The sequence below is a fragment of the Phocoena phocoena genome, chromosome 5, assembly GCF_963924675.1.
Source record: "Phocoena phocoena chromosome 5, mPhoPho1.1, whole genome shotgun sequence".
Taxonomy (NCBI): domain Eukaryota; kingdom Metazoa; phylum Chordata; class Mammalia; order Artiodactyla; family Phocoenidae; genus Phocoena; species Phocoena phocoena.
This window is the reverse complement of record NC_089223.1, coordinates 123084029-123108228: the sequence shown is the minus strand read 5'-3', so window position 1 is coordinate 123108228 and position 24200 is coordinate 123084029. Positions and strand designations below refer to the sequence as shown.

The following is a 24200-nucleotide window of genomic DNA, read 5'->3' as shown; positions in this document are numbered from 1 at the left end:
ACTCCAGTTTCCAGCTCCCAAGTTTCCAGTTTTCTAAGTAGACACTTAGAAAATGAAATAATTTATAAGGCAGGATGAAAAGAGCATAATCCCATCACTACTGCCAGACAGAGCCGGTGCCTCGGCCGGGGGATAAAGTGGCACTGCGTATCAAATGACGGGAATGAAAGGATGGATCCGTTTATTTTGTCACTCAGATCAAATGCTTTTTCTACATGCAACAAACACATCTGGTAGAATTAAAAATGAGTTCATTTTTACTTTATGGAAAATATGCCTAACACATTTACATAAGTTATTCATAATGTAATATTTTATTAAAGCAGTTTCTCCAGATAGTAATATATTCCAGTACTGAACCCAGGGGAAAAAAAAAAGAAAACTGTGGTTAAATGACAATAACATTTCATCGAATGGGCAATGTCTCATGAAACAGACAGTGAAGTAACTCCTCTTTGGTTATAGCCAGAGTCCTTTTGGGAAAGAAGCCTTGAGAAGAGCCTTCTGCAAACTCTGTGTTTCTCTCCTAAGTGATCACACCATGTCATCCTTTCATTCGACCAATTTCTGATGACAGGGTCCTTGGAACATGCCATGGAGTAGGATGAATAAGAATATATGTTTCCATTACAACATTCTTCACGTTCTCCTTCTCCCCAATAATACTCTACCTAACTCTTCTACCCACCCTAACTTATGAAATGTCATGCTCATTTTTTGCTTGGTTTTATTTATTCATAGATTGATTTGCTTATTTATTTATTTTTGACTCTGTAGAGCTCGGAATCATCCGAGGTATGTACGTCATACCTGGCCTCACTTCAAAAGAAAAACAAACAAACAAGCAAACAATACACCAAAAACCAGAATTGATTTGGAGTAGAAACAAAACCCATCATCTGGCATTATTACATTTCCAAATATGGAGATACCCAATGTGCCGTGAAAGAAGAGAGATTTGTGAAACACTTTAAATACAGTTCAAAAGCCGTTATACATAAGAATGCTTTTCTTTTGTTTTCCTCTCTGAAATTTTCTCTCCTTAGTTTCTTTTTTTATCTGAATTAAAAAAAAAAAAAAAGAAAAAGAAATAAAAGAAGGGAAAAAAGAGAGAGAGAGAGAAAAAGCAACTGTCAGAAACTGAGCCAAAAGAAAGACAGAGGAAAACCAGGGGCCTTGGTCACTGATAAGCCAACTGATAAGTAACAGTCCATTCTAACTTGCTTCCTCGCCTGGATAAGCAGATCGGATTCCTGTCATCCAAGTAACTTGCTTACTTACAAAAGTCACTCTCTTCCTGTCTATTCAGTTCTTCTTAATCACTGTTTCTTTTTAATCTATTTACTCCACCTGCCAAACCCCTGAATCTCTGAAAAACCGCCTTTCAAATTTTTCATACAAAAGAAATGTGCATTTTGGTCTGCATTAGTCATTATTTTTACTCATTTTCCCTTCAGGGAAAAAAGAAATCTCTAAGTGCTTGCTACCAATGCAACGAAATCTGGAGAAGCTGCATGCTGCTGTCCTGTTGGAAATGCAAGATTTTATGGTGACAAAAACGGATGTCAACATTCAGCTTCTTCCTTGAGGAAGAAAAATATTCTGTCTCCAACTTCTTCAAGCACATTGTTTTTGTATCTCTTGGCTTAAAGAGATAGCATACAGAAATATTTCATATGTCATTTAAATGGCACGAGGACTTGGAAGCAGCCTAACAGATAACGCACAGACCTCAATGTCAAAGCCTCTCAATGAATATAAAAAATGTTTCTGGTAGAATATGGTGGTCTACTTCTTTCCTTACTTTCTTTACTTCCAATACACTTTTCAATGAAAACCATAAACACCGAATAATAACGTTATACAGTGACTTAGGTGTTTCGTTTTGCAGCAGTTACTCTATTAATTCTGGATCTGGGCTCTTTGTTTCAACGATGGAGGTAAAATTAAAACCTGAAGATATTCTTCAACTGGATTAGGGCAGAGTTTCTCAACCTCAGCATTGACATTTCAGACTGGATGGTTCTTTCTTGTGGGGTGTTGTGGTGAGCACTAAAGGGTGTTTAGCAGCATATTTGACTTCTACCCACTAGATGTTGGCAGCAGTACCCTCCTCACTCCCAACAACCAAGACAATAAAAATGTTCCCAGGCTTTGCCAAATATCCCCTGTGGAGGGGTGGTAAAATCACCCCCAGCTGAGAATGGCTGGACTAGGGGGATTATGAGAATTTTAAAAAGATTGTTTTTTATACTATGTAAAGCTATGTACAGGTCACATAACAATCGAGTTGGCTTGGACAGAGAGAAATTTTGAGAATAAATAAGCTGAAGTTTAAAGGTGAATGTCTGTTTTTATTTTTAGCATTTTATGTGAATTAAACCTAGTAATTTTCTATGCATATTGCTCTTTTCTTTATGAACTAAGCTTTCAGTAATTTTCAAAATATTGAGTTATAAGTGAAAATAATTCAGGAAATCTGGATTTGTTTTCTTAAGAATTAACTAAAATTCATATAAAAATTACCAGCAGATTTATAATAGACTGAATGATATTAATAAAAAAGCAGTTGATATAACTAAACTAAAAAAAATGATGGTCTGAAAGATGAAGTCTTATTTGTGGGAAGGAAAGCGGAATAATCATTTTAGAAATTAAGAAAGCTAAGAGCTGACAGGAAATGCATATGTAATGAAATTATTCACCAGTTTAGCATCTCATTTATAGCTGAGAAAAAAAAATGTGTAAAAGCCTAATGATAAATCAATCATGAAATATAATGTTTCAGAAATATTTATTTAGAAATTATTTGGAGGAGTTAACTGAAATTTTACTTACCATAAATTCCAAAGGTATTTAATTTCACAGGATTTACCTGAATAGTGAATTGAATATATGTTCCAGAATAAAGCCAGAAAATTTCAAAAAATTTTTTATTCTAATCATTCCAATTAATATATACATAACAGTGTTTGGAATAATTCTTGGAAAAACATATTTTTCCATTTCAAAGACATACTATCTTTTTGTTTCACTTTGTTTAAAAGTAGGGTAAAAACTATAAATTTTTATCTGGCAAAATAGATTGCAACAAATTCTTTCTTTGCTGGCCTACACAGCAGTGCTCTCTACTCTAAACAAAAGTGTTTAGAAACCAAACCATTCAGTTCTTTGTTACTCTGACCAATGCCTGAGGAATAGTTAAGATAGATGATATTGGAATAGTGCCCAGCCTCAGTCGGAACTCTAATGGGTTGTGAAGAAAAGGATAGAAATTATGGGAGAAGTGATTTAAACCATGACACAGCAGGCGGTCTAATCAAATGAAGTCACCATTAGCTTTTATCTTACCTTCACAGTAGTGTAATTGCTGCTTTCTTGGATATGGATTAAAATGCCATTCTCGCTTCTTGTCCTGAATTTTACTTCCAGACTGTTCACACCAAAAGGTTCCAACATGGCACCTCGGATGCTCTGTCTCAACAAATACTCCCGCTTCTCATTCTGACTCATGTGGTAGTCCAAGCGCCCTTTGCCTTCTAATGATAAGGCCGTGTCAGGAGTAATAGCTGAAAGCCAATGAAGAAAGGGAAACATGAATGCATCCAAAAGGCATTTCTTAAAGAGTTTCTTTGGTGACAAAAATATTATAAAAAAAGAACAATGAAAATATTAAGTTTTTGGAATTAGTGTCCCTTAATCCTCCTCTGAAAAATAATTCCCACTTGTGAATTATTGTGTAAGTTGATTTCAAATGCTTAAATCCATTTCAGAACCATGAAATATAAAACATTTTATGATAATTATTCATTTGGAAAATATTCATTAAAATATTTGATACATGCTACATACATTATGAATACCTCGAGAGATAGCCACGTTAAAAATATACAGTTGAAGAATTTGATTATAGGTTTCACTGTGCTTCTAAAATTAGTAAATCCATATATGTTTTCACAGTTATAATGATTTGTAATCTTTAAAGCCTCTAACATGGAAAATTTGAACAAAGAATTGTACAAACATTCACATTTGTAAGTAACTTTATTGGTAGCAATAATCACATCGAATTTAATTTGTCATCATGTATAAACATCATATGTAATTATAATTTTTCATAATCTGATAAAATGTTCACACTTCTGAAGTATAAAAGTGTGTTATAGCTAACAGAGCTAAAGAAAGGACATAAAGAAAATGAGCTCAAAAGGGCTTCAGCAATGAATGGTACATTTTAAGAAGGTAAACTTTGTAGTATGTGAATTATATCTCAACTAAAAAGAAAAAACTGCAGGCATTGCTCAAGTGAGTGACATTTTATTTTCCAAATATAGTTGGGTTCCTACCTACTAAATACTCATTACTTTAAAAAATATCATGTGACAATGTACTTTTCCCGTGTTTTGATTTTATCCTAAATAAACACAATTATACCCTGCTACTAAGATTTTTTTGATTATAGTATGTACGTAATTTAATCATAAATTTCTATTCATTCTCATATTATAATAGAATCAAATGACTACTTAAAAAGTGATCAGATAAGTGCAATGATTTAAGCAGTAACCACTTATCTGAAAATAAAGCAATTTTTATAAAAGAGACTCCATTAGGGTTAGTTAGTGGGATATACAACTTGAAATTAGAGAATGCCATGTTCTAATGATGGCTTGAACATCATTAATGTCTTAATAACAATAAAATTAGGCTTTAGAAACAAATAACTATTAAAAGAATTTAAAAAGTAATATTCGAAGCCAATTCCAATAATTGCAATTTAAAATTTAAGTATCACCTTGAACTATAACAGATTTTATTGCCATTGCATGTTTTGAACTCAGTGTTTAGTGATTTAGTACTATACTTTTCAACCAAATACAACATATTCACCAGAGAAATATCCCCTAGATGCAGATAATATTATGTCAAAGCCTGAATATAGCCTCTGGCCTTGTAAATTGTCTAGCATTCCTATAGGTCAAACAAAAATAACTAAGTGATATATTTATAAAATGGAAATGAAGGACATATTTAGTAAATAATTCTAAAAGGATTTCACTCTTTCTCAGGTGAAAACATGAATTCAAAAATGTTACTGTGTTTTACCAATTATTGCCCATTTAATATTTTCAATATTTAGAATCAAAACATAATTCTTTTACTTCAGTTACATATTTGGGTGCATATATTTATACTTTTAATGGTTATTATAATTTCTGGTGGAAGATGAAACAGCTTGCATACATTTTTCACAATATTTCCCAGTCAGTCCTTCTCTGCAATGACACTGCTGCCACGACCAGTAATCCGTACACGTGCCACCATGTTGGCAGGGACTGTGAGTACAAGCACCTTCTAGTCTAGGGCATCTAAAATAAACAGAATAAAGACGCATAAAGCACAAAATCAGGTGGGCGGAAATTTGTTAAAATTAGATATAAACTTTTATTAACCTGTTTAGCTTTCATGAACTCATATCTTTGAAACTCATGTTACAACTATATTTGGAGCATCTAATCTAACAAGGTGTCCTGTAACACATGCCCTGTCTCATTCATAATGGAGAAGATTAAACAAAATAACAACTTACACAATAAAGAAAAGAGGTGATCATTCCTTTTTTTAATTAATTCTTAATTGAACAAAGCCTCTTGGTCAAATAAACACTTTGGTTCATGTGCTCTCAGGACCACATTTTTATCTGAATACCCATCTCCTCCACCAGACAACTCACGCGCCTAATGTTTATTGAACGGCTACTACCTGCCAAGCACGGTTCTAAGCATGGAGATAAAGTGATGAAAAAAATCCATGTGTTCATGGAATATTTCTTTTTCCTTGTGGAGGACACAGACAAAAAACAAAAAAATATATAATTGTGTAGTATGTTAGAAAGAAGGAAGTTTTATGGGAAAATTAAGGCAGAGAAAGGGGATTGAGAGTTTTGAGGGGATTGCTGGATCTCTAGGTTAGGGAGTGAAGGAAGGATCTGTTTTCATAAAGTCCTAAACAAAGGGAGAGAGAGAAAGTATATATGATAGAAGATCATTCCAGGGAGAGGAAAGAGCCGAGTGAGGAAGTCCTGAAGTGAAAGTGTCCTTTGCATGTTTGAGGAACATCAAGTGGTCAATATCGTCAGAACAGCGTGAACAAGAAGAGCAGGTAGACAATGGTAAGGAATTCAAGGGTGTGGAAAGAGCTATCTCAAAAATGGCTGGGACTTGGGGCTTTCCTGGTGGCACAGTGGTTAAGAACCTGCCTGCAAATGCAGGGGACATGAGTTCGAGCCCTGGTCCGGGAAGATCCCACATGCCGCAGAGCAACTAAGCCCGTGCACCACAACTACTGAGCCTGCGCTCTAGAGCCCACAAGCCACAACTACTGAGCCCACGTGCCACAACTACTGAAGCCCACGCGCCTAGAGCCCAAGCTCTACAACAAGAGAAGCCACCGCAATGAGAAGCCCACGTACCACAATGAAGAGTAGCCCCCACTCGCCTCAACTAGAGAAAGCCTGTGTGCAGCAATGAAGACCCAATGCAGCCATAAATAAATAAATAAATAAATAAACAAATAAATAAATAAATAAAAAGAAATGGCTGGGAAGTGACCTAAGGACCTCCACGTTTGCCACCCATGCTGGATGTCTGCTGAACACTCTAAATTAAAACTGCTGAATAGTTGTTAAGTTGCAAAAAGGAAAGAATAATGTTGAGAACTGGATTTTTTCTGGACTAAAGAAAACATACCTTTCCCCAGTAACAAACGAGATGTGCTCCATAACCCAATCACATGTATAGAATAATTTTACCCTCCAGTCCAAATTCTGCATTAATTTCCCTCATTTCCCTATAATAAAACCCTGCCCATTTTCTTCTGGTGGGACATTAGTTTGGTTTCCCCTGGAATCTGTGATCCCCGAGTTGCCATTATAAGACCCCAAATAAAATGCCTTTATGCCTCTTTACAGTTCCTGGTCCATTTGGTTGTCAAGAGGAAGGTCAGCCTTATAAGTCAGGGTAAGACCTGACCTCTGTTTTTATTTTATTTATTTTTTCTTTTTAAAAAAATTTTGTTTTATATTGGAGTATAGTTGATTAACAATGTTGTGTTAGTTTCAGGTGTACAGCAAAGTGATTCAGTTATACATATACATGTATCTATTCTTTTTCAAATTCATTTCCCGTTTAGGTTATTACAGAGTACTGAGCAGAGTTCCCTGTGCTACAATAGGTCCTTGTTGGTTATCTGTTTTAAATATAGCAGATTGACATGACTTCTGTTTGCTGGTGAATTGAATGTGGTTTGTCAGAAAGAGAGGAGTCAAAGGTGGTCTACAAATTGTGGCTGACCAGGTGGGTAGACTGAGTTATTATTACCTGAGATGGTACAACCTGGAAGGAGTGGGTTTGGGAGAAGTCAGGAAGGAAGGCCAGAAGTTCAGTTTTAAACTTAAGTTTGAAATACTTGTTAGAAATACACACAGGATATTCCGTATGCTGTTGGATATGAGGGTCTAAAGTTCAGAGGAGACGTCAAGTTTAAGATAAACATTTCAAAGTCATCAGCTTTAGTGATACTACTTAAAAGCAAGGACTATTAAAAATGACTTAAAAATGAATATAGATACAAAAGAGAAGAGGTTAAGGAGATGGGAAGAAGAATCAGAGTAGAAAACCGGGGGCATACCGTGTGCTGGTGGACAAACTAATAACGTTGTTCTTAATGTTGCTGAAGTTCAAATGAGACTTGACCATTGATTTTAGCAACACAGTGGTTATTGATCACTTGACAGAGACAGAACAATGTGAAAATGGGATTAACCAAGTTTAAGAAAAAAGTGGGGTGGGGAGAAATAGAAGCCTGAATTGAAATGAGAAAAGAAACACTTTAGAAAGCTGGAGTACTGTTTTAAGAAGGTTTGGGGGAATGGAGTCTATCACATAAAAAGGGGTTGGTCTTTGTGGGAATAAGAACAGTTCATTCAATAATAGTATACAGGGTAGACTATAGGCTGCATGGGAAGATGTGGAGGAGTGAGCTTTGGGAAGTTTTGTTTCGATTGCCCCAATTTTCTGAGCAAGTTAGGAAGCAAATTCATTAGCTGGAAAAAGGATGCAGGAGATGATGCTTGAGGTTTATGGAAAGAACAGGCATGAAATAGTTACTGAGGAAGTGAAAAGTGACTAAACTAGGAGAATATAATATATTGCCAGGCAATAATGATGGCTGCACTAGAGGCTAACAATCAGGAATTTAAAGAGACTATGAACTCTTCAAGAGCAAGGATCTGCCTTGTCCGTTTATTTGAGCCTAGGGCCAGGCCAAGGGAATACGTACATTTATATGTAAAACTATTTAATTTCAAATAGTTTTTGTACGTATTATTGCTAACACTTTTATATTACTATGTGCCAGGTTCCTTTCTATGTGATTTACTTACTTAACTCATATATTCTTCACAACTATGTAAGGTAAAAGGTATATGCATACATATATGCACACATCCATTTGTTTTTTCCAAAATTTCACAGCTATAAGTAAAAAATTGAAATTCAAAACAGCATAATACATTTGGTATTTTTAGGGCTTTGGGCACAAGAATTTCATATTTTGATGTTCAATCATCATACACTTTTGGTGTCTTTCTTTAAAATGGTAAGAAATAAGGTTGCCATACTGATCTAGGATGCCTTGTGCTGCCAGAGCTTGGCTTGGTTCCAGAGGTCTTCCATTGACTGCAAACTCCATTATACACCCAACAAAATCGTGGCTTTCCACGTGTCCTCTCCTCTGAAGGATTGGTTCTAGCGATCTGATACCTCCAACTGTGACTCGATTTGGCTGAATGTCAAGAGTCCTGCATAAGAAAGGAAAGGTACGTGTATTAGTACCAATGCAACAGATTTCAGTAGAATGTTTAGCTTAAGAAGAGGTGACTAGGGACTTCACTGGTGGTCCAGTGGTAAAGAATCCACCTTCCAGGGCAGGGGACATGGGTTCAATCCCTGGTCAGGGAACTAAGATCCCACATGCCGCCGGGCAAGTAAGCCCCATGCCACAACTACTGAGCCTAGGCATGCCTCAATTACAGAGTCCACGTGCTACAAACTACAGAGCTCACGTGCTCTGGAGCCTGTTTGCCACAACTAGAGAGAAGCCTGTGCGCCACAGCCAAGAGTCTGCTCGCCACAACAAAAGATCCCGCGTGCCTCAACTAAGGCCTAATGCAGCCAAAAAAATAATAAACAAACAAACAAATAAATAAAAGAAGAGGTGACTATAATTTTTTCTGGCATGTAGTAAAGCATGGTATATTTGAATGGGAAACATTACCTATGGATGCATGTCCTCTAAATAGATACCTATAGGATTGTTAGATTTTCAGGGTATGAAAAATAACAAAACTAATGGAAATAATAGGTTCAGTTAGTCACATGAGATGTATATAACAATGTTGAGTCTTAGAGAAGGAGCATACTATCGGAAAGAAAATAAAATGCAGTAGAAGTGACAACTCTAATATTAATGTCAGATTATGTTTTTCCTTCACTACAGAGATTATAAGGAATGCCAATAAGTTGATTAAAGCAAATGAATGATGTGTCACTATTTCTTTTTCTCTGTTTGTTACTATTTCTAACAAAATCACTATGTTTTAGGTGAGGTAATGTTGTATTTCACCTTCAGGTGCTATTGAAAAATATCTGCCAATCATTGTCACATACAACTTTCAGAAAATACATTTAAAAGAGGTGGGATACCTATCCTAACCTTCTTGCAGGACCCAGATCACGTGCAACTATTTCATGAAGCTTCTCAAAGAGGATAGGCTATGTTCATCTTCCCTTTCTCTAACTTTATCCTCATCTGTACCACTTCATTTTTACACCCTTTTTTACACATGTTGTAGACTACTTACTAACATTTTATTTTATAGTATGAAAATCCCTTTGGAGAAGAAAAAATATCTTAAACTTTTATATAATACTGAGCATAATAAAATGATTGTTAAGGTATAATTTCATTTTGAATGTCAAGGAATAATAAAGATCAAACTAAAAATTTTACTTACCAGTCATCTGAAACTGCCACATTACTAACAGTGCAGTACCCTGGTTCTTGGTTCTCAGAACAAGAGTCCACAGTTAAGGAAGCTGCCTATAAAGCAAAAGAAAGAGATGTTTAGTTTGGATTCTAGTGACTTTGTTGTCCTTTTCAGCCAACACTACCCAGGACTCGTTTCTATATGGACATGATTTTAAAGTTGAAATACATTTTTGATGTAGTATATTATAATATTATATAATTATAATACATGCTAAAATTAGGAGTACATATTTCTTTGATATATCCAAAGTTAAAATTGTGAAATTATTGCATGTAAGAAGTGGGAGGGTACTTTTAAAAATCTCCAGTCCCCTTGTTTTATAGATGAAAGAATAAAAATGTTATTAATGTCTCTTAGGATATCATACGTTAGGTCTGGGACAGCTTCCTGGGATTATAATCTTAAGAAAAATGTTTATCCTACTATCCAACTATTCCAACAAATAAAAAAAAATTAGATTCTTAATTTTCAAAAGTTTATTTCCAATAATATTTCAGTCATATTCACAAAAAAGATTTTGGGAGTATAATATAAATACTATTACTGCAAACTATGAAGATCGTAATACTTGTATTAAAGATAAAGTTTGAGATAATTTAAACAAGTCGATTAGATGCTTTTTTCATTTATAAGAATCATTGTTTATAAATGGCATATTATAGCATATTTATGTATAATCTGAATGCATTATTATATATTGCTATACAGTAGAAACTCACCAATAATATTTAAACCACAACTAACTAATTGTTTTTGTATCCTAAGGGATGCATATTCCCCTGAGACAAAAGCCTTCTGTTTAGTAGGACAGATTAACACTCCATTTGATCAATAAGCAAAGTCATCAAGTCAAGGTCACCAGGACCAAGAATATGATGAAGTCAGGGCTCTCTCTACTGGGCAATGGCCATTGAGGATGGCTGTGGTCCAGTTTAAGACCATGGTGGTTGCATAACCAAGTTACTCTGTGCTCTACAAGGCTGTAATGATGCCCCTCCTTTGTTTCCCAGACTGCAGTGAAATTCTGCAAAACTTTGGATATTTTAATTGGTGAGATTATAAAGTTGATATTCAGAATGTGGTATTTCAGAACATGGCCAGTAATTCATAGGAAGAGGCCTAACCCCAAATCCAGAAACACAGAAGGACTGAGGGTTTCTCCTAATGCAGAAAATCAGAGGTTCTACCTAAATTTACTTGAGTACCACAGGACAAGACTAATCCAACTTTGTCCATTTGTATAGCAGAAAAATAAATACTATGAAAGCATTTATAAGAACAATTGTCTTGAGGACAATTGTCTTGGGGCTCCTCAAGAGCCTCACTTACCAGGTTGAAGGAAAAAAATTAGCGCTATTAAGTCTAATGTGGTTCAGAACTTGGTAGGATCCAGTAATTGTAAAGTCCCTTTAGAGTGTGATCAGTCTTTGGGGGATAAATTGCAGTCTCTTCTATTGCCATACTCCCTCCTTCATTTTTCCTGATCTTCTCCAATTTAGTATCAGAGTTTATGGGTGGGGATGGGGGGGCCCATGAGATCTCATGGTGCCTGGAAAATTCTTTGAGAAGCTCAGGGGCCACTGCTGGGTAGAACTGCCATCCTATGATTTTCAACCTAGACTGGCCCAGCAATATATATTTTTTGTTTACATATTTGGGTTCCATGTAAAATTTTGAGAAAAGGGCTGTTCTGCTAAAAAAAAAAAAAAAAAATTAAAAACCGCTGATCCAAAACACCTTTGAGGCCATCTGCACTGGAATGTGAATTATAGGCTTAGATTGGTGTCCTGTGACACATCAAGGCATTTTTATGGGTATCATGACATTTGTTTCTAGGTTTTGCTCCTGAGAATTGGGCTGCCCAAACCTTTTAGTCATGTCCAATTTTGTCATCATCCTGTAAATGTGGATAAAATCTTTTCATCATGGTCAATATGTTCTTTACAAATGTAGCAATTTCTCATTGAAAACTGCCCTCCTGGGGGAACGTAATAGATTTCATGGTTCCCCAATGAAGAGGGAGGTGCTAACTAGCCCTGTGGCTCCGAGTACATCATTATAGTAACTGCTTTCCTTTAAGGAATAAAGAGCTGGTATTACAGCCTTAAAATTCCCTTTTAGTACCAATAAAAAGACATTTTCACACTTGTTCTGTGAATAAAGTTTCTTCAGTAACAACAACAAAAAAAGAGAGAATAATTGTCATTTGAGGTTAATTTTAATGAAAGCAAAGCAAATGTAGGAAACACAGCACAGGGAAGTTAAGCAAGTTAACATTACCTTTGACTTAAATGCAAAAGTATCAGGTTTTCTATCTTCTTTCATTATGTATGGAAATGATTGGTTTCCTTAATATCACCTTTTTATTGATATTGCATATGACTTTAAGGTATTGTCCATAAAAATATATATTTAGGATTTGTAAAAGTATATCTTAAATACATTTTAGAAATAATAAATAGGGCCAATTTATACTTACTGTGCCTCAAATATTAGTGTCTAAATATTTAAAAATATTTCTATAAGTTATTATAACTGATTATAAACTCCATACAACAAACTCTCATAAGCCATGTAATTTTTTTTTGCCACTTTCTCAAATAACTTATAATAAATACTAATATTTTTAGGGAACATTTAAACTTCCAATTCTATATCAAGACTTTCATGTCCTATTTAGTTAACTCTTTCAGTAGTTTTTATTTTTTTTTCCAGTGATCTATAAAATTGAGGGACATTCAATCTCAAAATAGGTATTAGGTTTCCATAATACCATGTATGTTTATGTTGACTATTAATTTAAGCACAATTCCTTTCAATTTACTTCTAAAACAAAATGTTAACACATCTCTATGTATACTATGTAAGCTAGCCATCCATTCTAGAGGTACTTAAAGTTATTACAAGCTAGAGAGTATCACATGGATATTTATGAATGCTTTAATTAGGGAAAAAACCTTGCATAATAGTATCATATTTTCATGAATGTTCATACTTAATTTATTTTTTCTTATTTTCTAAAAGCTTAGTGATACAACTCAAAGGAAAAAATACCCGAGGGAAAGTTTTATTTGAATAATAGCTCATTCAATTTAATCTTCAGAGTTAAATGTACCTTCTTTTACTGTTGAATATTTCTACCACTACCACTGTAAATTGAGATATTTTTATCCTGTCTATGCAATGATTCAAAGCTGAGAAGTTAATGATTTTGCCAGTTTCCAAAAAAATCCTTTTGAATTGTAGAAAACAACAGATTCAAAATCCAGTAGGGCCTTATTTTGGATGTTTTCTGAAATAGGGAGAGATTTTTCCTCTGATTGAATTAATTATGACAAGGGCATTTTTTCCACATTTAGTATTATTCAAAACCTCATGACTATGGTGACATATTACAAACGAACTGAAATAACTTCTTTTTCTTTCCCTTTGGGCATATTTCATGGTGCCTCTTTCTCTGTTCGCCCTCTTGCTTCCAAGCCCTTCTTTGATAAAATCAAGTGTTCATGAAGTTTAAGGGGACCTTAGAGGTCACCACGTAAAATCCTCTATTCTATATAAGAGCCCATTGACAACATCTTAGCAATATGGTTACCTTATGTATGCTTGGAGGGTTGCGGTGAGTGGTATCTACCAACCCCTTTAGGTTTCCCTTTCAGTATTAGAAAATCATTATGGCTAACATAAGCACCAATCTACATATACACACCAGACTCCACATTTGTCCTAATTTTGTCAGATTCAATATGACTGGGTACATCAATAATCAGGGACACTGGAATTTTCTAAATCCCTATTCTCCTAGAGATCGTCCTCTAAGCACACTGGTTTCATAGTATGTAGGTGTAAAAATATCTCAGGCAGAAATGAGTGCAGTAACCTATTACTAATCTGAAAAATTATTCCCAAGATGTATTTGTTATAACTCTATTAAATTTATTAAGTACCTTTTCATACAAAATGTATGCAATTTTAGATATAATTTATATTACTATTCGTGATAATGTTAAAAATGTGGAGATATTATCTTCACATTTTGATTTTCTGTCCAATTAACAAAGCCACCTGAATTACTATCAAATCAGGCCTCCAATGAGTGCTTTTCAATAGATTTTTTACATAGATTATTTTTAGAATCTAAATGATCTTAATTATAATTATTGTTACTAAATTTTGTTTCATTCTCATTTTCAAAATGTTGGGGTAATTTTATAAACAATTTATAAATTAAATGTATTAGAAAAAAGTTATAGTTACAGATATTAACACCAAGTTCATAAGGAAATGGAAGACAATATAGAATTAAAATAATTCATAAATTTGCACTCCTTTTTCTGTTTTCTCACCTCTCATTATATTCAAATAGTATACATCTAATAATCTAGTAGGGTTCTGAAAGCAACACAATGGATGTGGTGACTGTACCTGATGAAATATCTGAACAGCCAATCTTGATCATGCTGACACAATTATTTGGTCACATTAGGGTTAATCACTATTCTCTTTTTTTCCATAATTGGAAATAGTTCTGTATTTTAAAGCTATTTAGATCTTCTTTAATGTAATAAATTAGAGTGGAGGAGAGAAAAGCCATTGTATCTGAGGCCAATTCAACATAGATTTATAGTATTCCTGGAAACAAATGGAGAATTTTGTCCTTTGATAAAGACAACTTGTTATTCATATTTGTCAGAAAAAAAATTAATGTTATAAGGTAGCTTCTGTCTTATAGCTTTATGAAGTTGGTAATTATAGAGGGCACAAAAGTTTTGCTTTTAAACCTAATTATGGATCACAGAAAAAGCTAGCAAAAACATGGTAAAAACATTTTCAATATCGCTTCTGCAAGTTGCTTACGTGTAGTACAACAATACAAAGTATTCCCGAAGTTTAGTGGCAAAAATACTTCTCTCATATGATTCATTTCATCCATCTCAGAACTATATAATTACCATATTTTTCTAGCTTGTCATAGAGCCAAGAGGTAAAATTATAATCATTTAGATCCCAGTTTCTTCATTTAAAAAAATGTTCAGAGTATTTATTTTGTTCTTTCGGCTAATTTTTCTTTTAATAGTTGGTTTAATACTTTAACCATTCCATTTTTAGGGTGAAATAAAAATTTTAAAGAGCAGTTATGGTTTTAAAAGGTCAGCATTAAAATCGAAAAATATTTAAGAATAGTTTTTGTTACAAATTACTTTTTCCCAAATCTTTGATAGTTGTTGAAGATGGGGGGAACTATGGAGAGAGAGTTGGAATAAATAAATGAATAAATAAATAAATCCTTCCATTCTATTACTCTGTGTCAAATGTTTTCAAACATTAACATGGAAAAGATATGACGCATTTCCTTTTATAAAGAAAAATACGTGTTTAATGAACACAAGCGCTAAATATGTACCCTGTTTGTTATGAGAGCCATATAATGAAATGGAATATAATATGGAAATCTTGGATATTACTGAGTTATAATTCTGAGAATACTTTAATAGTCAAAAACCAATACTTCATCCTAACACAATTTCATGTCATAGACCTCACAGATGACAGTATACTGAAGTGCTGGTATAATAAGGATTATTACCTACTATACGGAAATCTGTGTTAAGTATAATATTTTATCAGTAATTTCTTTGTAGAAAAGTTTTCCCTGTCTGTTTTTAAGTCGTTTCTTCAATTTGGGCAAGGATACTTAGAAAAGCAAAGGAGACATTTTAAGTAGAGTTCTGACACAGCCTTAAAAATCTGTTCAATATAAGAAATGTATACAATGGAATGTTTATGCACTAGGATATTTTCTTTCCTTCGTTCCCTTTTTGTTGAGATGAGTTGTTTTTGAGTCAAACAACGCTGTCATGAGCAAAAGAAGAATGTTACCCATTTGCTGCTGTAGTTCATAACAAAACTGGACAAATAATGAATACATATAATTGAACTCAATTTGCACCACAATTCATGCTTTAACTTTTCAAGTTTCCAGCCTGATTGACTGGATATTCAATAAAACAAGTTTTAATGTGGAATTAATATCTTACCATTCCTGCCCTCCGGGCAATCACAGTATGAAAATGTCCATCTGACACCTTCTTCATGGTGGTGAGTTTATAGGTACCACTGCCTAAGTTATAAGAGAACCTTAGTCTTTCTTCAGCAATTTCAAGTGCCAAAAACTCAGCCCGGTCCCCTGTCTGGTTGTCATAGTTGTAAAGCAATAAAGCATGACTTTTAATAGTTGCAAATTTGACATAAATATAGTTATTATTGGGGTCCAAGCTGGGAAATTCCATGTATGACAACTCCTCAAATCCATAACTGTTCAGCTCGCAGTGTTTTCCAAAGACACCTGTAAATGAGAAAATTGACAAACTGACACATCACATTCAAGTAAAGTTTTATTAAATGACTTTGATTAAAATATTTTTAAATTACAATAATGTCACGTTTTTAACAACTTTCTATTACTCTCCAAAGAATACTGTCTAAATTTATTTGAAATAGAAAAAAAAAAAGATCTCTAAAGCATATAAGAAATGATAAACTGGTGTAATTATTTTTCTTTGGCCAATATGGAAACATATCTAACTATGCCTCATTTTAAAAAATTAGAATTAGTAGAATGGAGTAGGTCTGAAGAGGTTTCTTTTCTGATAAACTTTCAAAGTGAGTTTGTCAATCTTTTTAAAGTTTAATATGCTGTAATTTTCAACCAAGTTATTTCCTTCATAATAAACAATTCCTGAAAACAATTTTAATTCAATTAAGGACGGTAAATTTTGTTTTGACCTAAAAAAATCAGTCCCTGTGTTTGTGGTATTTTCAAGTCACAAAATTAAGGAAAGGAATACACTGCCTTTAGCAAAGAAAATAACTGTCTTAAGTTTTTCTCTGTTTCTTGTTTTATACCATCTTTGGGTATGATTTACAGCAGCTACTTTGAAATTGCTTTCTGTTTTTCTGAAATCTAGCATTCCCACTTGTCTGTGCTGGTTCTTTTTCAAACCTGAAAAGTGAGTTTTACTGATATTACAATTCTATGCCAAAATTCTTTTCCCACAAATATTAGTAGCCTGTAGCAAATGATCAGAAAATTAACCCATGCCAACACATCATAATTCTTATTAACTTGCAAAGGTTTCATTCCTTCATTTTGGCTGTAGATCTCATGTAAATGCATTAAACATAGATGCCGGGAACTGTTCTGCTAGAAGAAACCAATGTCATCATTTTACAGAATACTTAAAACTTGTCCAATGTCACAGAACCATGGGAGTCAGAGCCAAAATTTGAGGCCAGATCTACTGATTGTCTAGTTGTTTTGACTACACCACATTTTATATCTAAATGTTAAATTAGATATAATAAATTAAATTAAAATGGCCTAGAATTTCCTTGTGTCATTTATCTTTCCTTTTTCTGTAAAGACTCAGATAATATTCATTATAAATGACTAGGAAATCTATATGATTTATTTTTAATCATTAACTAAAGTTAACAAAAAGATAAAGAAAGTATAGGAATTATATGTATTATATATCATATATATTATATATGGCATATGTTTTATATCATAAATATATCTTTCATATAGTATTTATATTTTATATAAAACTTATATTTATATATAATAAATTTTCAAGCTTATATTAAACATATATTTTATTATATATATTATTTATATATGCAGAAAGAGTAACCAAGTTAAATAGAAAGGAAAAATAAAGCATACAAATGAAACACATTATTAGAGAGAAATTTTTACTGTGTGTTCCCTTAGGTCTCTTATGAGTAAATTTTAATAAATCTATGAAAATATATTTAAAATTTGAATATAAATATATGTAGAAAGTATATACTGGAAATATGTTCTACATTTTATTTAAATTGACACTGTACTTTCAAAAATGATAATATTTTTATAGAATATATTATCTTTCTAAGGATTTTTGTTATTGTTTCTAGAGAAATGTAAATTTTTGTCTTTGAAATAATTTTAAATTATTTAAAAGTAATTTAAAATTTTTTGAAATTTTAATTTCAAAACTGCCCTCCAAATAGAGTGCCATGAAATAAACCTACATACAGGTAAAAATAAATTATTTAAATTACTTTAATAAGAAATATTTTGTATGTGTGTATGAAGTTATACATATATATAAAGTTATAGCTATATAGGTTCTTCTTTATAAAGTCTTAAGTACTTTATGTGTTTTTATAAAACATAAGCTAAAAAAGTCTAAAAATTAAAAAAATATTAGTCCAAAACAGCAAATCTTTCACTGATGAGAAGGGAAACGGTGTAAGAAATGGTGTAAAGATTTTTCCAACTTCAAAATTATAGTTAAGATGTTCTGTTATAGGATGCATGTGTAACTACCTCCAGCTATTTGCCTGAGGCATTCCATCTGCCATTTTTTTTGTATGTTTCACCCACATTCAATTTGTAAAGGACAATACTTTTTCCTTTTAATTCTCTCTTTTCTCAAATCTGTATTGTTTCAAGGTTTTTGTTCTGTTTTGTTTTCTTTTTAAGGTTTCTGTTCTCAACTAACAATGTCTAAGTTTAAATAATGTTTTTTTGCCTTTGCCACTAGAAAGAATAGGGGGGTAAGTGCAATCCCTCGGCTACATGTGATCTGTCTCTATTTTAATTTACGTTATTGTGCTAGTCCCCTACCCCTGAGGATCTCTGGTGTGGTGAGGAGAAGGTTTATTTGGACACCAAAACACTTCCACCCAACAGGCAATCACTGTTGTATCAGCTACAATGCTGCAACAATTTGCTCTTATTTGTTATCAACTATCTATCTTAAATCCTCATATGTACAAATGGAATGCAAAAGAATCTCTAAAAATGTAAAAACTTTTGGTTCAGTCACCTTGAAAATAATTTTTCCACTTTCCACTCCAAGCCCCTTATCTTTCCTTCCAAAACACAAGTTAAAACCATGAAACTTGATTGTGGTTCTCTGTCAAAAGCAGCACCCTTTATTTAAAATGGATAACCAAGGACCTACTGTATAGCACAAGGAACTCTGCTCAATATTATGTAACAACCTAAATGGGAAAGGAACTTGAGAAAAGAGTAGATACATGTATATGTATGACTGAATCACTTTGCTGTACACTTGAAACTAACACCACATTGTTAATCAACTATACTCCAATATAAAATAAAAAGTTTAAAAAAAACAGAGATAATTGAAAGAAAGACATTTTAGGAGATCTAACATTGTGGTTATTTCGACCTTGATCTACCTTTTACTGCTTCGAGGGTATTATTAGTGAGAATCTGAAGAAGTTTTAAAAAAGAGAGGTACTGTGACTATCATCCTGGACTGAAAATAAAATTGTGTTTTAGTCAATATACCATTTTGAGGTTGTTTTGTTTTGTTTTCACTGTTTGACTGTAGACAAATCCCTCAATTTCTGGGCCTCAGAACCATTGCTAAAATACAAGGCTCACAATTAGATATTTTTATATTCTGTTTTTCTTTATCATTCTTTTGATATTGTGCTTTAGAACTAGATAGTCATAGAATTACTTGAAAATGAATTAATGTTACATTTACTGGTTACTAGAAACCTGAAATTCTTTTTAAGTTCTATTCTCTACTATATATTGAGATTCACTGTAATAAATATATTCAAGGAAAGACTAGAAAAAAAATCCTTCTCCTCTCTTGCCTATGGAGAAAGACAGAGTCTCTAACTACTGCAGGGCCTCTGGAGAAGAATACTTTATTGTGGAGTAAAGCAGCTTTTAAATAAATGGAATAATCACCAACCTATGAAACAAATCAAGTTAAAATAAAAGCTTCCTGCAAAGCTGTTCTCATAGTTCTTGGCTGTCCCAGTGTAGGGTAACATTTGGGTGAGACCTGGAAGGAATACTTTAATTCATTCCACTATGATGACTAAATATGCATGCATATGAAAAAATTCTTTTAACAATTTTCTTCCGTAACAGAACACATCATTCTGAATTTTGATTAGTTACACGACACTATCTACAAAGCCTATATGAAAACTGCATGTCAAGTTACCAAATCATTCTAACTGAAGTGGTTGAATTAATGCAAAAAACGAAAGTAAAGAAGCAAAAGCAAAACAAAACAAAAACGTTTTGACTAGTCTTAAAGATTTTAGTAGAAAGTGATGTCAAATAGTTCTTAAAGGATTTTTCATTAGATAGGTTCTAGGCTAAAAAGAAGGCATACACAAGTTTTTGAGAGGAAATGTCCTGAGGAGACAACATCAAATTTAATAATCTTTGGTTGATTATTTTCTAGTAATGATCAAAACAATATATTCAATGGAAAATCCATAATTAACAGAAAATATTAAACCTTTGAGATTTTATTTTGCTAAAACCTCCTGTGTAAAACGACTAACATTTTCTTAGTCACTCCAAGACAAGATAAAACAAAATTGCTAAACTGTGTGCCAAAATAGATTGATATTTTATATCAACCACTAAGTTTTACTCACCAAACGGACAATGGCAGTAGTATGACTCCACACCACTTTGACAGGAACCACCATTAAAGCAGGGGTTGCATTCACAGTAATTGACTGGAGATTCACAGATTTTCCCTGAAAAGCATCAAACTCATTAAAAAAATCCTTGCATAAATATATTAACACCATTACTGCATGACCACATGTAATAGTCTATCCTGAGAGAGCCTAACTTTGGAGAAAAGAAATACAAGAACATTTTACTTGACATGAGGACATAGGAATATTATATCTGAGTTTAAAGTCTTATTCAGTTGTCCTATTTTAAAGATGTGCATTATAATATTTAGGAAGTAATTTACATAATCATCTTGGAAGGAACTACTGTTTTCAGGGAAATCACAAATGGTGAACATATTTAAATGTTTTCACTGAATTTATTTTCTCTTGTCGATGCCAATTTTTTCATGTATTATAACTGGAGAGTTGAAACTTCTGCAGTATAATTTTCACCATCGAGATATCCTTAACTCAGATTTCTCAAAGGTAATAATGAATCTCATTTAGCTTATTTGCCAAATTACAATCCTTTCACTCTCAAGAAATATTCCTTAACTTTGACTTACCTGTTGTAAAGTAGAGTAAGAAATAGAAAGACACATCAAACACAGTTTCAAATATTTATGAAAATTTATTCTTGACTATAGATTATATATGCTCTGTCTTTCTTCTAAACCAATAATGCCTAGCAAGCATATATTTCAGTGTATAAAGACTTCTTATACATCATCTTGTTAATTGAATCTGTTAATATTGACTGAGTGCCTATTATGGGCCAGGCATGCTAGAAGATGAAGGTCTGACAGTTAAAAAGCAGACAAGTGTCTTTACATGGTGTCTCCACTTTAGTGGGGGAAACTGATCCACACAACAGGAAACATATTTCACAGATGGCGGAGAAGAAGCCTTTGGAGGATAATCTCTTGCCAAAGAAATTATAAAACTACGGTACAGACCACTGTAACTCTGCTCCCATATCCAGGTTTCAGACAGCTATAATTGAATAATTAATCGCCTAGTAGGCAAAACTTAGGGTATGAGGCCAGTCCCATCTGTGTTTTGTTATCGTTGTGATGCTGTGTGGTTTTTTATGCAAATGTAAATTTGTTCTAATATCACTGTTCTATAATAAACATTGTTATTATTTAACATATTTGTTAGAATAGTTTTTAGTTTTCTGATTTGAGGAAATAATGATATTTCTTAATTTCCTAAGAAATTAAGACATTTCTTAGAGTTCTTAATTTCCATTCATTGACAGGAGGGAGAGTTTATTTCTGTAAAGCTATTACCTACTTCCCAGCATGACTGCACTAATGCCTTTATTCAATGTCTCATGAAAGGGCGTAAGTTTTATATGCACAACTAGACCCTGTTGTGCATAGATAATCCATTTCATCATAATAACTATGCTTGAAACACAGTCAAAGTTTTTGTTTAATTCATTTCTGCTTTTGTGGCTTGATTTGTAGCCACACTTGCTGGTTTGTTTGAAATTATGAGTGTGAGTCAGATCTCATGACACTGCTAACGGTCATACACACAAAAATTTTTCCTTTATAAATAAAATTGGGAATCTCCTTACAAGGCAAAACAGTACAATTTCAGAATACCTTTCTATTCTAAAGGGAAATAATGAAAATAAACAAGTTAACAATCTAGAAGCACAGAAATTAAGTTTTAAGTACTTTAGCAATGAGTCATACTAGAGAAACAGGCAGGACAAATTTATTCTAAGCCCATACAAACTATCACACCAGAGAGATGCTGTGCCATGGGAGAACTCTCTTCTCTGGGTGTTTTCTAACTGGATTTGTGACAGATTGTTCTAGAGAAGTGTACTTTTTTTCCCTTAATACAATGCTGATACCGTTCAATAGAGAATGAAATAAGACCTATTGACTATACTATTGATTATTTACCTAGTATCAGGAGAGTCACATCCCAGTCCTTACATTTTTTCCACTGTAAGATTATGCGTAATTTTCACATGTGCCGTTGTACTAAGTAAGGTTTTATTTTCTTCTTTTCCTTTCCTTTTTTGAAAATTTCTTTTAGAGTTTTGTTAAAAGTAGCATGTATTAAGAATATAGACTAATATTCTTTACAGGTATGGTCAGTATAACCTTCATGTTGTGAACACATATACGTAGGTTACAAAATCACAAACTTCACTTCTTGAAGACTGGAAATGGGGAACAAAGGCTAAACAGTTTAGCGGGTGTGGTCATGTACACTTACTCAAGTATTTGGACCTTTGTGCTCTCCAAGAACAATGTATGACTATAAAAACCCAAATCATTGATCCTGTAAATATCAACTCTTTACTTTTTTGAATCTTATTGGAAAAGACCACCTTGAATCTTGGTTTCTACAGCAATAACAACAAGAAATTTAGGGTTTTTTAAAAATAAATATATAAAATGGTTATTTTATTTACTCCTTACAAAATAAGATTTTAACACGGACATCTGAATTTAATTCAAATACAAACTATGAGCTATTTCAGTTAGTCCAAAGCAAGAGGTGGAAAGAAACCCAAAAATAAATATGACTTACTCATGTGTTAAAACATACAGTGACTACATAAATAGAAGCAGCTACAAACTGAGAAAATATTAGTTTGAGAATGAACGTCTTTTAAGGAGAAAGAAAATTCTATCTTTCATTTGACATTTTATTTTAAGCCAGAGTTTTATCTTCATATTTGTCAAAAATTTAAGAAATGAATTTTCTAGGGGTTATGCAAATGAACTTTTTGTTGAGTTTGGGTAAAATAGTATTATTTGTTGTTGTTAGAGTATGTAAATTATTTACCATTCAAAACTTTAATTTGAGTACTCCATTTATTGAGTAATATTTTTATTTTACAATTAGTAAATTTCAAAGAGGTTGCCATACTAGATTCCAAGATACAGTTTGAAAACTCAATGTTGCAATTTAAGTTATTATTAAAAGAACATTTTTTCTTACATGTGAAGGAAAAATGTCATAATTTTACTTAGAATCAAAAAGCCTTTAAATGCGTATTTCTAGGGTTTGAAAAGTTTATGCTCTATTACCCAATTAGAAGTCAGCAACAAATTCTGTATTGTTCTGCACACATCTATGTTAGTGGCATAATGATTATCAGAGAATGCAGCAATTTGAATTACTCTAACATGCTTCTGATACAAACAATCCGATGTGTTGGAGCACCGTGAAACAAAATTTTGCATCATTAACTTAATTAATGCTGCAAGTCAATTAACAATATTTGTCAGTGCCTTGAGGCTTGGAAGTATGCTGATAGGACTTGCACAGAGAAAGGCATTTATGTCTCCTGAACTCAAGGAGCCTTTTTCTATTGAGATACGTTAACTGTCAGAGCAGCTGTTTAGAGGAATAAAGTGATCTCATTGCTTTGACATTCATCAATTAATGGTGCTGATATACATTATTTATTATAGGTAGAAGGAGATATGCTTTCGGAAGTGTAAGCTCCTAGCACATGGAGAATGGGAACTGGTGAAGATGAAAGTGAATGCATAATAGGAGGCCAAGGTAAATCCAGACTTTTCAAGATTAC

At 33.0% G+C, this 24200-nt stretch overlaps 1 protein-coding gene across 1 annotated transcript in view; it reads right to left on the bottom strand.

Moving 5' to 3' along the window:
• Positions 1 to 24200, bottom strand: part of FAT4 (FAT atypical cadherin 4) — a 170153-nt gene that overhangs the window by 5415 nt on the left and 140538 nt on the right. The window contains exons 10-15 of the mRNA XM_065877754.1: positions 20603 to 20707; positions 16150 to 16457; positions 10076 to 10161; positions 8681 to 8860; positions 5245 to 5369; positions 3352 to 3569 (exon numbers count right to left, since the gene is read on the bottom strand). Of these exons, the coding sequence (XP_065733826.1) occupies positions 3352 to 3569; positions 5245 to 5369; positions 8681 to 8860; positions 10076 to 10161; positions 16150 to 16457; positions 20603 to 20707 (1022 nt within the window). The remainder of the gene's footprint in view (positions 1 to 3351; positions 3570 to 5244; positions 5370 to 8680; positions 8861 to 10075; positions 10162 to 16149; positions 16458 to 20602; positions 20708 to 24200) is intronic.